The 16,161-nt window shown below is 51.3% G+C and overlaps 6 protein-coding genes and 1 non-coding gene across 7 annotated transcripts; 3 read left to right on the top strand and 4 right to left on the bottom strand.

Moving 5' to 3' along the window:
* Window positions 1–6,724: 6,724 nt before the first annotated feature.
* QC762_0091520 lies at window positions 6,725–6,795 on the bottom strand. The gene has a single exon. It is a non-coding gene; the product is annotated as a tRNA-Gly (tRNA).
* Window positions 6,796–6,921: 126 nt separating this feature from the next.
* On the bottom strand, window positions 6,922–9,844 carry SEC18 (transport between ER and Golgi ATPase protein). Its single transcript, XM_062892213.1, has 3 exons — window positions 9,312–9,844; window positions 7,476–9,253; window positions 6,922–7,423 (listed from the first exon to the last, which is right to left on the bottom strand). The coding sequence occupies exons 1-3, from the start codon at window positions 9,629–9,631 to the stop codon at window positions 6,996–6,998; spliced, it is 2,526 nt and encodes an 841-aa protein (XP_062740297.1). The 5' UTR covers window positions 9,632–9,844; the 3' UTR covers window positions 6,922–6,995.
* Window positions 9,845–10,030: 186 nt separating this feature from the next.
* QC762_605210 (uncharacterized protein) lies at window positions 10,031–11,044 on the top strand (the record flags this gene model as incomplete). Its single annotated transcript, XM_062892212.1, has 1 exon — window positions 10,031–11,044. One exon carries the CDS (start codon window positions 10,031–10,033, stop codon window positions 11,042–11,044), a length of 1,014 nt encoding a protein of 337 aa, XP_062740296.1.
* A 69-nt stretch (window positions 11,045–11,113) lies between these two features.
* On the bottom strand, window positions 11,114–11,692 carry QC762_0091490 (uncharacterized protein; the record flags this gene model as incomplete). Its single annotated transcript, XM_062884059.1, has 1 exon — window positions 11,114–11,692. One exon carries the CDS (start codon window positions 11,690–11,692, stop codon window positions 11,114–11,116), a length of 579 nt encoding a protein of 192 aa, XP_062740295.1.
* QC762_0091480 (uncharacterized protein) lies at window positions 11,571–12,276 on the top strand (the record flags this gene model as incomplete). The annotated part of the gene is made up of 2 exons (XM_062884058.1): window positions 11,571–11,697; window positions 12,200–12,276. The coding sequence occupies 2 exons, from the start codon at window positions 11,571–11,573 to the stop codon at window positions 12,274–12,276; spliced, it is 204 nt and encodes a 67-aa protein (XP_062740294.1).
* A 275-nt stretch (window positions 12,277–12,551) lies between these two features.
* QC762_605190 (uncharacterized protein) lies at window positions 12,552–13,418 on the top strand (the record flags this gene model as incomplete). The annotated part of the gene is made up of 1 exon (XM_062892211.1): window positions 12,552–13,418. The coding sequence occupies one exon, from the start codon at window positions 12,552–12,554 to the stop codon at window positions 13,416–13,418; it is 867 nt and encodes a 288-aa protein (XP_062740293.1).
* Window positions 13,419–13,820: 402 nt separating this feature from the next.
* Window positions 13,821–15,743, bottom strand: QC762_605180 (uncharacterized protein; the record flags this gene model as incomplete). Its single annotated transcript, XM_062892210.1, has 3 exons — window positions 13,821–14,922; window positions 15,145–15,297; window positions 15,358–15,743. The coding sequence occupies 3 exons, from the start codon at window positions 15,741–15,743 to the stop codon at window positions 14,841–14,843; spliced, it is 621 nt and encodes a 206-aa protein (XP_062740292.1). The 3' UTR covers window positions 13,821–14,840.
* Between the last annotated feature and the right edge of the window lie 418 nt (window positions 15,744–16,161).

Below are 16,161 nucleotides of genomic sequence, written 5' to 3'. Positions count from 1 at the left end.
TAGTAGACGTTTTGGCTTTTCTCAAAGAATATTGATATCTCGCACCCGGCTAACCCACGAGGCGTTGTCACCAGGGAAGGCCGAAATGACACCGGCACGAACGCTACGAGTTTGTGGATTTTTTTGGGCTTGCTTGTTTGTTGATTCTGCTTGTCCACTTTTGGGCGGAGCACCGGCGAGAGGATTCGGAAAAGAAGATTGAAGCATGAAAGTTGGAGTGAAACTAATGACGCTAGCAAACGGTCTGGACGACGCCACTGTTCAAGCAGACCCCTCTCCTTACTGTCATCAATCCACCTTTGCCTGCCAGCGAGGGAAGGAGGGGGGTGTAACAATGAGGATTTTCTCTCTGCAAGAGCATTGACGTTTGATTATGCAAACACGGGCTGAAGATGGAGTCTACATCAGACAAGGGCAAAGACTGGAGCCAGAAACAGGTATGTAAAAGAGATTTTATTGTTCCTTCCTGGTTGTGGTGAATTGTAGGATGCACACTACGACTAGAGGGCCGAAGTCCCGATGTCACCGGACAGATTGACATGCAGATAGGGTCTGTGCGTTCTGCCCCTCACTTCTGCCGTGTGTCCAGAACGGGTCTTTGAGGAGGGGGTAAAGGGAGGGCTTGTGTGTTTCAGGGTTTTGGTATCCGTAGAAAGAAAGAGGGTAATGCAGGAAGTTGAGACGAATGCGAAGAGGGGAGGTGATTGGTGGTTGGGTGCCCGGGTTTGTATTAGGAGGGCTGGCTACCTACTACTGCAGGTTGGGTCACGACATTTTGGTGGTGTAAGTGTACGCATGGACAATGATGACTTTGGGGACACTAAAAGGCATGACACAATTGCACAAGGATGTTTAAGACATTGTTTTTGCTGATCGATGCCGCCCTGGATAGGTGATGAGATGGGCAGCGCAGTGCGTGCGCTATGGGCTTCTATCACTGGAGGCTAGAAGCTTTTGAGGGCGGGCTGTGCGGTTGGTGGCTTAGGTGATGATGAGATGGTTTCGCACTCGGGAAGGTAGGGGGACGAGGGGGGGCGTTCCTGACTAGGAGTAGTTGGGTTTTACCCGTACATACACGCATGGATGGAACTGGCGTAATAGCAGTAGCAGCAGTAGGTGTGGTGATAGGTCATTTTTTGGAAGAGGGGGGGGGAGAGGGTTTCGTTCCTGGACGTGCTGGACCTCAGGGTTCAAGTCAGTCACTGCCTCGCCCCCGTCCCGCTCGGAGCTGGGGTTATTGGCCGGGAGGAGGGACGGATATCGGAGTTGACTACCTTTCGGGGTTGGATGGCGAAACACGCACCCCTCCTCCCCCCCCCCCGGATTGCCGGTTCGGCGTGAGCTCCGAGGAGAAGAGAGAGAAAAACGTGGTCATCGGGGTGTCGGGGCACGAGGGATACTGGGGGTTTGAATGCCAAGATTTGGTTTGCATTATGGTGAGGGAGACGGCGCCGGTTTTTTTTTTCTTGTGTACATACCAAGAGCTTCTGGAACTCTTGGGCAAACGTGATCGAAGGGAGTGGTTTACACTAGTTAGCGTCGCCGGAGGGGTGGTAATCATGTTGGGTAAGCCACGTGGTGGTGAAATTGGGACCGTTGAAGCTGAAGTTGGTTTGGTTGATCACATCTATCAATCACAATTGCGAAATCCACGTGGGTTAGGGAGGGTTTGGCAGGGGGATCGTGGTGCTGAGGGTTTGAGAGGGGGTGCGTGGAGGAAGTTTGTTGTCGCTAAAGGATGACAGGGTAGTCCATGGTTTGGGAGGAGATGGTGGTTGTCCGAAGGGGATGGGGTTTTGTGGGGAGGGTTTGGTGGGAAGCTCCTTTGGTGGAGTTTGGATCGAGATGTTGAATCGGTTCAAAACAAAAGAAATGAGAATATCGGACGAGGGAACGGTGGTGGGGATAGGAAGGGAGGGCGTGATGTGTGGAATCGATGACAGTTTGGTGGGTTTGGTGAACCATGAAGGTCGCTACCGGGGGTTCCGATCTGGTGGGTTTTTTTTTTTCGTGATGGGGTTTGGGATGGGGTCTTTTGGAGTTGGGATTTTGAAGGGGGAAGAAAGGAGCATCGCATGAGCCTTGGGCTTTTGGTGGAGATGGGGGTGGGAGGTGAAGGAATCATCATCATGACGAATGCTTGCCGGGAGCCGATGGATGGAGTGGAGTTTGGCTGAGCTGAAGGAAGGAGATGGAGACTTTGGTGGAGTGAGCTGAGGGAGCTGAGAGAGCCGAATAAGGTGGCGACAGTGTCTGGTACAGTGTTGAAAAGACTTTGAAGCAACAAGTTAAGGATGGCTAGCATTGTGTCTTTGGTAGGTGTTAAGGTGAGCGCGATGCTGAGCTGTCTCGAGTCTTGCGATAGGTAGACTGAAGCATGGGACGGTAGATACCTTGAAGCTCCAGGATTCACTTGGTTGCAGGCAAGACAAAGTTTTGGGGATCCGTGAGACTTCCATATTAAATAACATGTTGACCTCTGTCAATGTTTTGTGAAGGCGTTGTTGAGTGCAGTTGAGAGAGTGAGTGAGAAGCTGAAGTCTTTGAAGCTCCAAAGTCAACAACTAAAACTAGCGAAACACAGACAGAGAGATCAGGACTGTGTATAGACACAACAAGATTACTCAAAGCCAAACGCTACCTCTGTGTAAAGTTTTCTAAGGGTTCGAGCTTTGGCTGTCAGAGTCCTCAATGGCCGAACGAGCATGCTTGGAAATACACATACGAAAGCTGTTCAAAGAAAGACAGAGACACAAGCCACTGAAACCCAACCCCACACTACTTTGGAGTTGTCAAAGTCAATATAATAGATCGAACTGGGACAACCTCTGATCCGACACTATTGCACTCAGAGCCAAGCCCAGATCTTATCTTGCATACATCTTGCATATCTCGTCGTTCAGCTACCAGAAAAGACTAGCTGTTGGCAACAAAGCAGGTGCCGATACTCTTTCACATCTCATCATCCGCCTTCCCCATATCCAGCGGTGTGCCAGAGCTTGCTAAAGATAGACAAACTTGCAGTACCGTAACCAAACTTTTCTTGTTTCCCAACGGTCTCTCTCAGGGCCAGTTAGAGCATCATGGTACGTACATAATGCATATGCACCCCGCGCTTTTTTATTTATTTGATTCCTCCTTACAGTGGTATGCATGATGTATTCTGAAATGGAGCTCTTCCCCGTGTGATGTTGCCATCGCTTGGAGTCTATTGCAGAACTAAATCCGGTAGTTGAGTTTTTTTCTTTCTTATTTCTCGTTTTGAACAACAAGCGTATATGCAAGTGATCTACCTCAAACGTTGAATTCGTGAAGCTAATGCAGACGCATCTGCTATGTGGAGGATGCAACGCCAACTTGAAGCCCATATGTGATGATACCTGTACCTGGGTCATCAATGAAAAAAACACGATGTCGGGGAAATAAAAACAACGTAGTCATGTGATCGCAAACCTGATGTATCAAGAACGTGCATCCAAGCGAGCTACCAGCTTATTATTGAGGTGATGATTTTGTCTTTGGTTCGAAGCGAGGGGTATATCAGAGCTGTGATATAGGTAGCCCTCATGGGGGTGAAGGCTGGGGTGGAATGTAACCTGGTCTCTCAAAACTTCAACTTCAAGGCCAAGAACTTGAAAGGAACGCGCCTCTTTTTCATAATTTTTAAATATTTTTTTTTTTACACACGATGGGGTTTGCTCCCCGAACCCGAGGAAAATAGTCTTGATTGAGGCTTGGTCCGGAGAGGGCCCTTGGGATTATAGTGGTAGCTGTTGTCATATGAAAGGAATGTTATGGTCATCATGAGACTCAAGAGAGAAGGGATTCACTCCCTGTCACGCGAGCTTCCGTTGCCGAGATAGGGCATTGCCGTTTTGGACATGGGTTTGGGGAACAGATAGAAGCTGGAGATGGAATGTTGATAGAAGATGATGTGCCGGGTGAGTGGGCGTGTCAGATTGTGAATGGAGTCTTTGATGTCGTTATCGACTACCTCAGGGTCGGCAGATGTGAATGTGGATAGGTAGGGATGGATCTAACACGAGACCAGCCAGCCGCTGAAACCGATATAGCTCGAACCGAGGGTCCTAAGTAGGAAGTTGTGATAGTATCATCTTCATAGATAGCAGATAGAATGATGAATAAGCCACCCAAACAGACGGCAGTTAGTGATCATCACCACCGGCGTTCCCAACCTCCACATGAACCTCGGTCGAACCATGCACCCCACGTGTTGTTTCACACCTCCGAGCGTGCACTCCGGATGCTTTTCTTCTTCTTCTTCTTCTTCTTCTTCTTCTTCTTCTTCTAGCTGACCGTTTATGTTTCCACACTCCCCGATGCCGATGCTACCAAACGACGACTGACAACCTTAGACGGGCAGATCCCGAAACGGGTATGCTCATCATTCACCACACCCTCCGGCACCACTTTCATGTTCGCCTAAGCGATGATGGCTGTCGGCAGTGTCAACGGGCATGCATCCCTTAAATAGGAAGCCGGCTCATAGACAGGATGCAAACTCAACAAAAACATTGAATCTTCAAATAAGAGATACAGGTGTGGTGTTGCTCTCTCCGATGTTTTCTCCACAGTGATCCGGTTGGAGGAAGGGGCATAAACGTGGCTTTCTCGGACAAATAAAAGCTTTCGGACTCGGGAAAATAACTTAGCTGCAGTAGGGGTCGGGTGTATTTTTGGTCTGGTGATTCGGGTTTCGACTTTGGAGGTTGGGTGAGTTGTTAGAGGGGGGTGGATGGATCCGGCTCGCTCCTGATGCTGATCATCGCTTATGAGTGATGATGTATGAGGTGGGAGGGGTGTGAAGAGGGTCCCGGAGTGTTTTGTTGCTTTTTCGGGATTTCTTATCATACTCTGGAGACCATGTGCCTCATTGTGTTGGGGGCTTCAGATGACCCCTGGAAATGGTATTGACAGCTGTGTCTTATGCTTCTGGGGACTGATTATATGAACAGGAGGTTTACCAACACGTCAACCATACGGGTCGATCAAACTGAGCCATTCTTCTGGTACACTGTAACCTCTGCGGTTGATGACCTTACCTAGGTAGAGAAAATTGATAGTTAAATGCTGTTGTACTATCGGTAGGGATGCTGATGTGGCTGCTACTGCAACAGTTACATGGACTTACGGCATTATGCACAGCAGAAGAGGCACAGCACACCGCCTCCTCGGTCTTTGTGACTCTCACCTCGCGTCACCTTGGTCACTGTCACCTCGGATTTGTGTTGCCATCACGAGTACAGCGGATGACTTGAGACTTGTGCGGTAGAGAGATTGTGATTACGCAAAAGTACCCAAGACAATTCAAGCTTCATGAAAGCTACTCTGTATTTGAGCCGTTAGCGTTGGTGTAAGCTGGAAAGACTTCGAGACTTATCTCGATCATGTTCAGGAAAGAGTTGCGGTACGGCAGAAATTAGCTATCTTGGTATAGAGCTCAAAAGTAAAGACCTTCTGCCTATGTGATTTAAGTAAGTTTGAAGAAAAGATCCCGAAGTCAAAGGACAGGAATTGAACACTAACAGGTAAACATAGCGTAGTTAATGTTGCTGCCAGTTGCCAAAAGACTCAGCAAAACAATCTCGTCTAATACCACAAAACAACAAGAGCTCCTAAACGCCGAGCAAGGCAGTTGCCTATAGTAGGAGCCACTATCTAGATATTGGCGTCCACTGAGATAAGCGTTTCTACTCAAAAGACTCCATCACGCTCTCTAATCGGAGAAGAAACAGCACCGAAATAGGTCAGAGGGAGTGCACCAAGCTACCTATAAGCCAGATCGACACTCAAGGTCATTGAAACAAGCATTACTGCTAAGAAGGTACAAACAACTTCGAACATGAAGATAAGTAACCTATTTCTTTCCACATCGACGCATACAAGCTCTGCGAGACCAGTCTGCGCCCACCTTACACAACAGCTCAGAAGCATGAGCCAGGTTGGCATCGTCAACCCAACTGCTACACCCTACCCTACCTTAGGCACCCAATAATAGTGATACCAATTCTCCCATGGATACTTCGTACATAGGTACATATCCCGCACTCCAAAAGATACCTACACAACTCGAGTCATCTAACAAGAAGACATCTAAACCAAGACTTCGGCTCTTGATTCCACACAAGATGCTTGACCAAGCTACCTATCCAAAACACATCAGCCAGTCTCTTTCTGTCCTGTTAATTCGCTTTCTGTCTACTACTTCCCATTAAGACGCAGTTTATCTTTTCCCAACTCACCCCCTCCCCCCCCCTTTTTTTTTTATCTCCAGGATATCCCTATAAACACCCGCCCCACTCAACACCATCCAACCGCCAAACACAACCAAACCTACTTATCTACCACCGCCGCTCTCACTCAACCCTTCCACCACCATCCCTGATATAAACACGCCCGACTTCTCACTCCTTCAGTCATCGAAACAAGCGATAGGCATTTGACCCTCCACCCAAAAGATAGACTTCAGTCCTATGTAAAACAACCGCTAAACCTGCCCAAGGGGGATTCAACGTCCCAATTTCCTAACTAGAGCCAGCCACAGCATTCTCTTTGCCCCCTTTACCCGCCCCCCCCTCCCACCCCCTCCCAACCCAAAACAAAACGGGAAATTGTCTGCAAAAGAGCAAGAAGTACAGATGAGAGACCCGAAAAAAAAAGAGAAAAAAACAAGAGAGCATGTGTGAAACAACAGCAAAAGTTATGCATCAGCCGTGAATCGAACACGGGGCCCATCGATGGCAACGATGGATTTTACCACTAAACCACTGATGCTGTTGGGTGGTTCGTTGAAAAATCTCCTCGGACCATACCTACAGGTAGTACGTACGTTCCTGTCAAATCACTTCCACCCCCCCTACAACATCATCACCAGACCACCACCTCCCCTCAGCAACCCCTTAGATTTCTAAACTCACTCTATTTGCATCAGAGACAAAAAACCTCTTTATATAACTTCTCTATCCTTCTAACCCTCAAACCCCAGGATACCTAGCAATCTGCCCCGAAATCTGCTCCACAAACCACTCCTCCGGGCTCTCGCTCAGCTTCGCCGTCTCCAAGCTTGTCAGCACCGTCTTGATCCCCACATTCACCTCCCTACTCCCCGTCGCCCGCTCAATCTCCTGCACGATCCGCCCGTGCCTCCCATCGAACGCGCCCACCTGCCCCAGCACCGCCTCCAGCTCGCCCAGGTCCGAGATCGCCGGCACGGGAATCTGGTTGTCAAACGCCGTCGTGACGTCGAGCTGCTCCAGCACTGATCTCTGCGACGTGGTGGCGAGGATGAGCAGTCTGTGCCCCTTGGGTGGTGGGGTTTGAAGAAGCGTGACGAGCGTGTTGAGGATGGAGCCAGAGAAGCGCGCGCCGACGGGGACCCAGTCGATGAGACGCTCAATATTGTCTGAGAAATGTCAGTGACCTTGTCTGATTGCGTAAAAAGGGACGGGGCTTACCAATAACGAGTAAACTCAACGGGGACTTGTAAGCATCCGTAAACAACTTATGCAAATAATCCTTCTTCGCCAGCTCATCCCTATAACCCACCAGCGACGCCGGGGTGATAAGCTTGATAAAAGGGAAATCCGACAGCTGCGCAATCTTCGCCGCGAGCGCCGTCTTGCCGCTCGACCTCGGCCCATGAAGCAAAACACTCATCACCCTCAGGTTCGGCTGCTCCTTCACAGTCTTGACATAGAGCATGCCGTCCTTGAGAATATGGCTAATCCCCCTCGAGTACTCAATGATCCCAAACGGCAACACGTCCTCCAGCTCCGAATCATCAGTACCAAACGCGGGCTTGACCTCGTCCAACGCGTGCAAGAAATCCTGCATGCCAACCTTCATGTTCACCACATCCTCACTGACACTAGCCGTAGTGCCGGCCTTGATGTTCCTCGCAAAAGCAAACGACGTCGCAGACTTCACCAAACCGCTCAGCTCAGCACCCGAAAAGTTCTTCGTCCTTGCCGCCAGCTCCAGAATATCAACATCACTCCCCATGACATTATTCTCCTTCATCTTGCTCGTGTGGATCTTGAGAATCTGCGACCGGCCAAACTCATCCGGCAGGGAAATCTCAATCTGCACCTCCAAACGACCAGGCCGCAGCAACGCGTCATCAATCATGTCCTTCCTGTTGGTCATTCCGATCAACAGGATATTGTTAAGCTGGTCCACACCGTCGAGCTTGGAAAGCAGCTGGTTGACAACACTGTCACCAACACCAGTGCCGCCACCGGCACCAGACCCTCTCTGCTTGCAGACAGCGTCCAACTCGTCAAAGATGATGATATGAAGCCCAGACTCGTCTCCCTTTTCCTTGTATTCCTTTTCGGCATCGGCAAACATCTTGCGAATGTTTTCCTCACTCTGGCCAACGTACTTATTCAGCACTTCGGGACCGTTGATGATCTTTGGTTCCCTGGCATTAAGCATCTTGCCAATTTGCCTGGCAATAAGCGTCTTGCCTGTACCCGGAGGACCGTAAAGAAGCATACCCTTGACGTGCATAATCCCCAGCTTCTCGATCAAGCCCGGTGGGAAAATGCGCGAAGCAAAAGCTCTTCTGAAAATGGTCGAGAACTCGGCATCCAAACCGCCGATACCCATATCCTCAAACTTAAAGTCAGGGCTGATAATAGCATTAGCAGCAGGCCTCTTGTTGGACGCCTTGAGCTTCAGAGGCGAGCTCGCATCCTTATAGAACCCAATGCTGGTATGCTTGTGCAGGATACCCCTGGCGCGCGGGTCTGACAACGTGGGCGGCTCCTCGCCATTTTGCGATTGCATGCTCAAGTCCGTCAAGGTGACCGTCTTGACCGTGATAGCCAGGGGCACATTTTTGACGTCCATCAACAACTTCTGGCCTGGCGCGAAGAGCTGGTTTTGAAACTGGGCGATAAACTGCTCGGCGAGCTCGTCTTGATCGTATGGTGCGTCGACGACCTTTCTCAGCGACGCAAACCCAATTTCGACGTCTATAGAGCCGAGATAGGTCTGCGCGCTCCGCGCAAAGGGGTCATAGACTTCGCCCTCGAGCGAGTCCATCAGACCAACGCCGCACCATGTTCTTTGAGGGTCGGACAAGCTGATGCAGCCATCGGGGAAGCCGGGGACTGGGCGCGCTGTGACGACAAAGTCGCCTCCGCCTTTCATCTGGGGGCCGGTGAGGCGGATGTAGACATCGGTGTTTTCCCGGTTGGGTGGGAAGTCTCGGGGGGAGACGGCGCAGCTGTGTTGCTGTCAGTTTGTTGTCCACGATGGGCAAGAGACGGGGTGCAAGAGCCTACAGATTGCCAAAGATGTATTGCGACTGGAGGGTCTTGTCCTCGACCTTTGCCAACCTGAGCGGAATACGGCCAGAGCCGGTCTGGCCGTACCCTCCGGCCTGCTGTCGAGGAGGGGGCGCTTGGCCGTATCCTCCTGGCTGCTGGCGAGGTGGTGGCGCCTGGCCATATCCGGCTTGCTGCGAAGAGCCATATCCTCCCTGCTGCTGTGGAGGGTATCCCGCCTGAGGGGGTCGCTGCTGTTGGACGTTGCGGCCGGGGAGACCGCTACCGCTGCCGCCGCCGCGGGGTCCTGAGCCGAAGAGGGCGCTGCGCGGATCCATCTCGCTCGAGTATGTTTGTGGTGTGCCGGTTGGTATAGCGTAACGGGACTAGGTGGCGGGACGCAGTGTTTTATATGGTGTGATTTCGAAGAAGAGGACAGTTTGATATGACGAGTCGCTTTCTTCGTTGCCTGGGGGGAAAAGAGTTGGTGGTAGATTTCGAGGTCAAGGTAGCTCACACGGGTCAGCTCGCCAGCGGGACAGTTGTTGTCGCAGGCCCACAACATAATGTGGCGAAACGGTGTACAAAGGGGGCGTTTTAATGTACAGGCAGCTTGGCGCCCCATGTTGGACCCCACCATTTTGTCTTGGCGGCCAGCCATCAAGGTGCAACGTCCTCACTGATGGCCCTTCTTACAGCCATCAATCACATCTTTATCCAGATAAACATCTTTTACAATGCCTCTCCACCTCCTAGGCAAGAAATCATGGAATGTCTACAACACAGCCAACATCGAGCGCGTCAGGCGCGACGAGGCAGCCGCTCGCCTGAAGGAGGAAGCCGGCGAGCAGCGCATGCAGGAGCAGGATGCTGAGCGCAGGCTGGCCATATTGAGAGGAGAGGTCCCGCCACCGCTTCCTGGACCCGACTCTTCCACAGAAATCAGATCATCAGTCAGGGAGCCACGAGAACCCCGAAAGAAACGCAAACGTCAAGGAGAGGATGACACCGACTTTGAGTTACGACTCGCAAGAGAACGCCAGGAGCAGCAGTATCAACAGTTCCAATCACTAGCGCCACCCACCACATTGAATACCCCAAATGACTTGGTCGACAGTAAAGGCCATCTCACCCTTTTTATGCCTCAACAAATTCATGCAAAACACCCGGATGTGGAGAAGGAAAAGAAGCAGCAGCTGGCTGAGCAGGCCCAACTCCGTCTTGGTCCTGGAACTGTGGCTGGGACAGGTGACGCATGGTATGCCACGCCGGATGACCAAATTTTGTCGGTCGTTCCAAGCAAAAATGTCTTTGGTAAGGACGACCCGAACAGAAAGGCCAGGGAAGCGGCAAGGTTGGTGTCGAGTGACCCGCTTGCCATGATGAAGAGCGGTGCTGCCAAGGTGAGGGAGCTGGAAAAAGAACGAAGGAAGGTAAACGAGGAAAAAGAGAGGGAACTGAGAGAGTTGGAAAAGGCAGAGAGAAGGGAGAGGAGGCATCGACATAGGGATAGGAGCAGCGACAGACGAAGACATAGAGACAGAAACTCAAGCGGGGAAAGAAGGCACAGAGAAAGGAGCAGAAGCAGGGATCGGCATCGCTCTGAAAGAGACTCACGTAGGTGCAGAAGCAGGTCTCCATCTCCCAAGCGCGCCAGACACGAGAAAGGCGGTCACCATTCAGAGAGATCCCACCGCGACAGAAACAGGGAGAGGAAACACACTAGAAGTAGAGATGACACGGAGCGCTGAATTAGACTATTATACCCCAAATACCCAAACCCTGCTCATAATACCCAACCGCAAAATCAATAAACCATTCTATTGCTCCCTCCAAGGCAACTCAACCTTTACCTCTTGCATATCCCTCTTACACAACCCCCCGACCCCACCCTCCATCTTTTCCAACGCTTCCAAAATCTCCTTTTTCAACCCTTCACTCAGCCCCTCTTTCCGATCACTGTACACATCCACCCCTTCAGCCGTGAACAGGGTTTTTTGGAACCAAGTTACAACCCATCGCTCCCCCGTTTCTGGGACCTCTCCGTACCCCAGGATTTCCCAGTGGGAGGTGACAAAGAATAGGAAGCTGGAGCCTCGCCAGTCCCAGCTTGTGAGTGAGTTGGGAACGGAGGCGGTGTCGACGCCGCGGACGTTTTTAAGGGAGGACCCGTCGAGGGGCTCGTACTCGACCAGGTCGGAGATTTTAAGAGGGGAGCCGGGGGTGGGTTGGGGGAGGGGGGAGTAGGTGATTCTGACGTTGCGGGCTTTGCGCCACATGGGGAGGGTGGAGTGGGTTACGGACCAGGTGCGGGAGAGGAAGTCGATGGTTGGGGAGGGGGTGGTGGTGGTGGGTGAGAGGGAGTATTTGGAGGGTTCGTGGAGGGTTATGGGTGACATTTTTGGTGAGTTTGATGATGATGCTGGTGGAAATGATGCTGTGAGATGTGAGATGAGAATGGTGGTGATGGAATGAAAGTGAGGTTGAGATATGAAAGGTGTGAGGAGAGGCAGGGGTGTGCGTGTCCGAGCGTCTAGTTCAGGGGGTGTTACAGGTATCAAGCCAACTCTTCATGCGGCTTCGGCGGTGCGACATGCAGCGTGTGTAATGGCACAGGTTCCCTGAGATTGCAGATTGACTGAGGTTGGGAAAGACACAGACGAGAGAGGAGTTGGTTGCTTATTCTATTCCAGGCATTCGGTTCACTGTGTTAGAAGCAGGTGGTCCCACTAAAACCTGACCCTTATAGCGGACCCTGGGGCCGTCTTTGACAGTTGAACAACCGTTGGTCCTTCCACCACACTTCTAGACTTCAAACCAACGGTAGTTCCCGTTCAGGGACAAGCCCAATCACCTGATGTAAATCGAGAACACGGAAAATAAATGTGAAAACTGACAGCTCACAGACATCTCGGCCGGCTGCGGTTACACACACAGAGCCGCTAGAGCGTTCCCGTGGTTAGCGAGAGACCCACAAGGCTGAATTTCATTATCGGCAGCCGACTTCATCTGGTCTCCCGTCACTCCAGCACCCACCAACAAAGAGACATCCCACCCAAGCTTGAACAGCTTCTCGAGGAAATAACGTAATACGCAGGGAAGCTTGATTTTAAGCTGCTGAATCTGGAACTCACAAAGGACCTTTCGAAGCACCTCGGCACACAACACTACCTACTTATTCTCACATATCTGAATCACAAGTCGAGGTCAGCTGGCGACTAACCACCTCATTCTCATTCCCCATTCATTACGTCCAGAATGTCCGACCCCAGCGGAATTTCTCTCGACGGTGGCGACCATCACACCGAGCAAAATGACCCCCAACAAGATGACGAAAGTGCCGAAATGGCTAGATTGATGGGCTTCTCCTCCTTCACCACCACCGCTCGCACTCGCCGGCCCCGTCCCTCCTCCATCTCTGATGAACACCCACCAAGCAAGAGATCCCGGTCAGATGAAGGATCAGCACACCCCCAAGCGCCCGACGGCACCCACCCCGCACCATCCCCTAGGGGCGGTCCAACCCGAGCTTCCTGCTCGTCCATCATCGTCACGACCGATACTGATGTTGACATCTCACCATCCCCAACAGGCCAAGGGTCCGATCCTTTCATCAAGGGATTTCGAGGTTCAACAATAACAGCCGAGAGGGTCAATCACGACGAAGATCGCCACGACGCAGCAGCAGCGGAGGAGGGCAGTAATAGTCCAAACCAGGGACAACGCCAAGAGTCAGGTTCCAACCTTACCACCCGGAGTAATCTTAATGCAAGAGGCAGAGGCAACTTTGGTGAGAGAGGAGGCCGAGGAGGGGCCAGAGGCGGCAGGGGTGGCGGTGGCCACAATCCAAACTGGTACATTGACTACTACGACTCCCGCTCCAACGAGAACCCCTGGGAGCCACTCGAGAAGAAGAATGGGTTGGAACCTGTGGGTACCTGGCCGGTAAGGAAGCCTTACCAGCCAAAGGGAGTTCCACAGCAGCAACAAGAACAACAAAGCCAAGAGCATCCAGACCAGCAGCAAACTACCCAACCGGAGACAACACAGATTGGTCCCGAGCCAAAAGCGCCAGAGGCAGTGGCGGAAGCCAAAGCTGAGGTGTTCCTCGCCGCTGCCACCTGAAACGCAGCGTCTATTCTGTTTCAAGCATCTTTATCTTCTGGCGTGGGAAAAGCTTATAACGCAATGATTGACGACTGAGTCTGTAACACTACAACTTGATAGTACATACCAGACCACACTTAATTCTTTGCTCTTCAACACATTGTCACCCAAAAGATAGCCAGTGGCATCACGTGATGCTTTCCCCTTGGTGTCCGAGGCATGTCTGTCCAAAACTGCATGCTTCCACCTGCCCAAGCGCTACATATCTGGTTGGGCACCAAGCCATGACCTTAGTAAGATGATCGACCCAGTTCGAAACAAAACAAGTGCTAGTGTCTACATAACAGAGCTGGGCGAGACAGAAATCAGGACATATGTTCATCAACCCTAGGCAACCTTCACCTGACCACCAGTCACGAGATTTCACGGGTAACCAAAAACGAAAGGTATCATTACGACCTAACCAGCTAGAAAAGAAACTACATGGAAAAAACTCTCGTTACTCACAGACCTTGTTTCGACCCACAGACAAGTTCAGCTGCCGTCCCCCCCATCATCACCCCGTCTTATAAACGCTGCCCTAAAACGGCAAAACGGAGAAGGCCCATGACTATCTCTCCCCACCAGTCTCCTCAGCTGAGCCCCCAGTCCACGTGGAAAAACCTGCCCGGCTACTCCCAGAAGCAAGGCACGGAGCACCCATCTGCCGGGTCCAACGAACAGAACCCCCTGGTCCTCACGCCTGATCTCATCCACACCTCCCTCTGGGCACAGCACAGCACAGCACAGCACAGCACATCCGCCTGCTCCCGCCATGCCGCTCTGACGTGCAGTACTCTAGAGGAGGGGGGTGTGAGCAGCAAAACCCATCAATTTTTCCCACCCCAAACTCTCTTGCCATCCCCAGTCCCAGTGAGATCTCCCCTGTCAACATCCACAGCCCATATTTCTCCCCCCGCCAATCACCACCCCCACTACCTCCCAGTCGGGAAATTCCAGGGGGAAAAGAATGGTAGGTGGGCGCGGCCCGTAGCGGCGGCGTGATGGAGGGGGCGTGAAACCAAACTCAACCCAGAAAAAAAACGAAAAAAAAAAACGCCCGCCATCCCCATCCGCGCATATGCAACAAAAATGCAGAATCATCCACACACCACACGCCCCCCCTGTCAATCCCAGCCCTATAACCTCCACTCGCTGCTTTTACAAAACAGAGATCAGTGGAGTGTGTGTTGCCGCGCGCCTTGCCATTATCAACCTCACTCCTTCCCCAAGGCTGTGATTTTCCTCCAGCCTTCTGCCCTCACCTGTGAAAAAAATAAAATTTGGATATCCCATCAAAATTGCTGTACCCACCAAAATGAAAAATAACGAACAAGACAAATTTTTTGGACAAGGTTGAGAAAATGAAAAAAAAAATAAAAAAAAAATAAAGGGGAGGGTTCAGTAATCTGGGCTTGGGTACCGAGCGCGAGCTTTGGTGTACTCTTTTGTGTGCTTCTTTGACGCTTTTGTCTTGAGCGACCTATTCTCCATTATTAGCCCCTGTTCTCTCAGAAAACAGCCAGTCCCTAGATTTGCCTCCTGCTGCTCGTCCGCCAAATTTGAGATCTCGCGGTTTTTGGGGGTTCAAAGCCAGATAGCCAAAAATTCCCATGCTTGAAATGCTGAAGGGGAGGAAAACAAAAAAAAAAAAAGAAAAAGAAAAGAAAAAAAAAAGGGGGGGAGGGGGGGGCAAAAAACTCACGCAACCTTCCTCTGAGTCCACTCCAAATCCTCCCTCACCTCCCTCGCATCCTCCATCCCCTGCGCGAACCTCGCCCTCGTCTTTGCCAGCCTCGCCTGCGCTTTGGCCTGCAACTCGAGCAGTTCCCTGTGTTTGGCGTTCAAATGACCAGAACTGTTTTAACTCTGTCAGCTTTTCTCTTCCTCTCTCCAAAATCAAAAGGGAAAAACTCACGCCTTTGCCTGCCTCACAGTACACCCATCCATCACCCCCCCGACCGAATCCATCACCCCCCCGCTGAACCTCTCAGCCATGTACTCGTTCAAATCCACATTCGCCACATTTCCCGCCGCAACATCCCCCCCAACCCCAGACCCACCACCATAGTAGTAGTCTGACCCCGAGGAGACCGACCCCGACGGACCGACAGAGTAGCTACCACCACCAGTGCTCACCAAACTGTGCCCATCATCTGTGAGCTCAGGGGGCGAGACGGAGTACGTCCCTGTCTCCTCGGCGGGTGGGTAGTATGGAGAGTAGGGGGATTGGTAGGCTGACTTGGTGGGCGGGATGGGGATGGAGGTTGTGGTGGGGTAGTAAGAGGTTGAATAGTGGGACATTTTGATATGGCAAAGTTTGGTGATGATGGGAAGATTGTAGTGGTGGCGGTGGTGGGGAGAATAAAAAAAGGGTAAAAATGTGTAACCGTTGGGTTTGGGAAAAATAAATAAACTTTCTGCCCAAGGTAACTAGGGTGAAATGTTTGTGTATGTGTGTGTATGTGTGTGTATGTGTGTGTGTGTGTGTGGCGGAAAGGGCTGTGAATAGATAGAATGGTTGGATGGACAAGACCAAGAGTAAGGTGTCACTTGTGAAAGTCTCTCCTCTTGGGTAAAGTGTAGTAAAGTAATGGTGTGTGTGCGTGTGTGTGTGTGTGAAAGCAAGCAGACAGAGCTGTAGCGCAGTATGGTAGGTATCAAGCCCAACTCAACTTGTTCTCGTTGTAAAGAATGGAAGAAAGAAAAGAGAAAGAAAAGA

This window comes from Podospora pseudocomata, chromosome 6 (assembly GCF_035222375.1).
Source record: "Podospora pseudocomata strain CBS 415.72m chromosome 6, whole genome shotgun sequence".
Classification (NCBI taxonomy): Eukaryota; Fungi; Ascomycota; class Sordariomycetes; order Sordariales; family Podosporaceae; genus Podospora; species Podospora pseudocomata.
The sequence above is the reverse complement of the archived record's forward strand: the minus strand, read 5'-3'. Positions and strand labels throughout refer to the sequence as shown.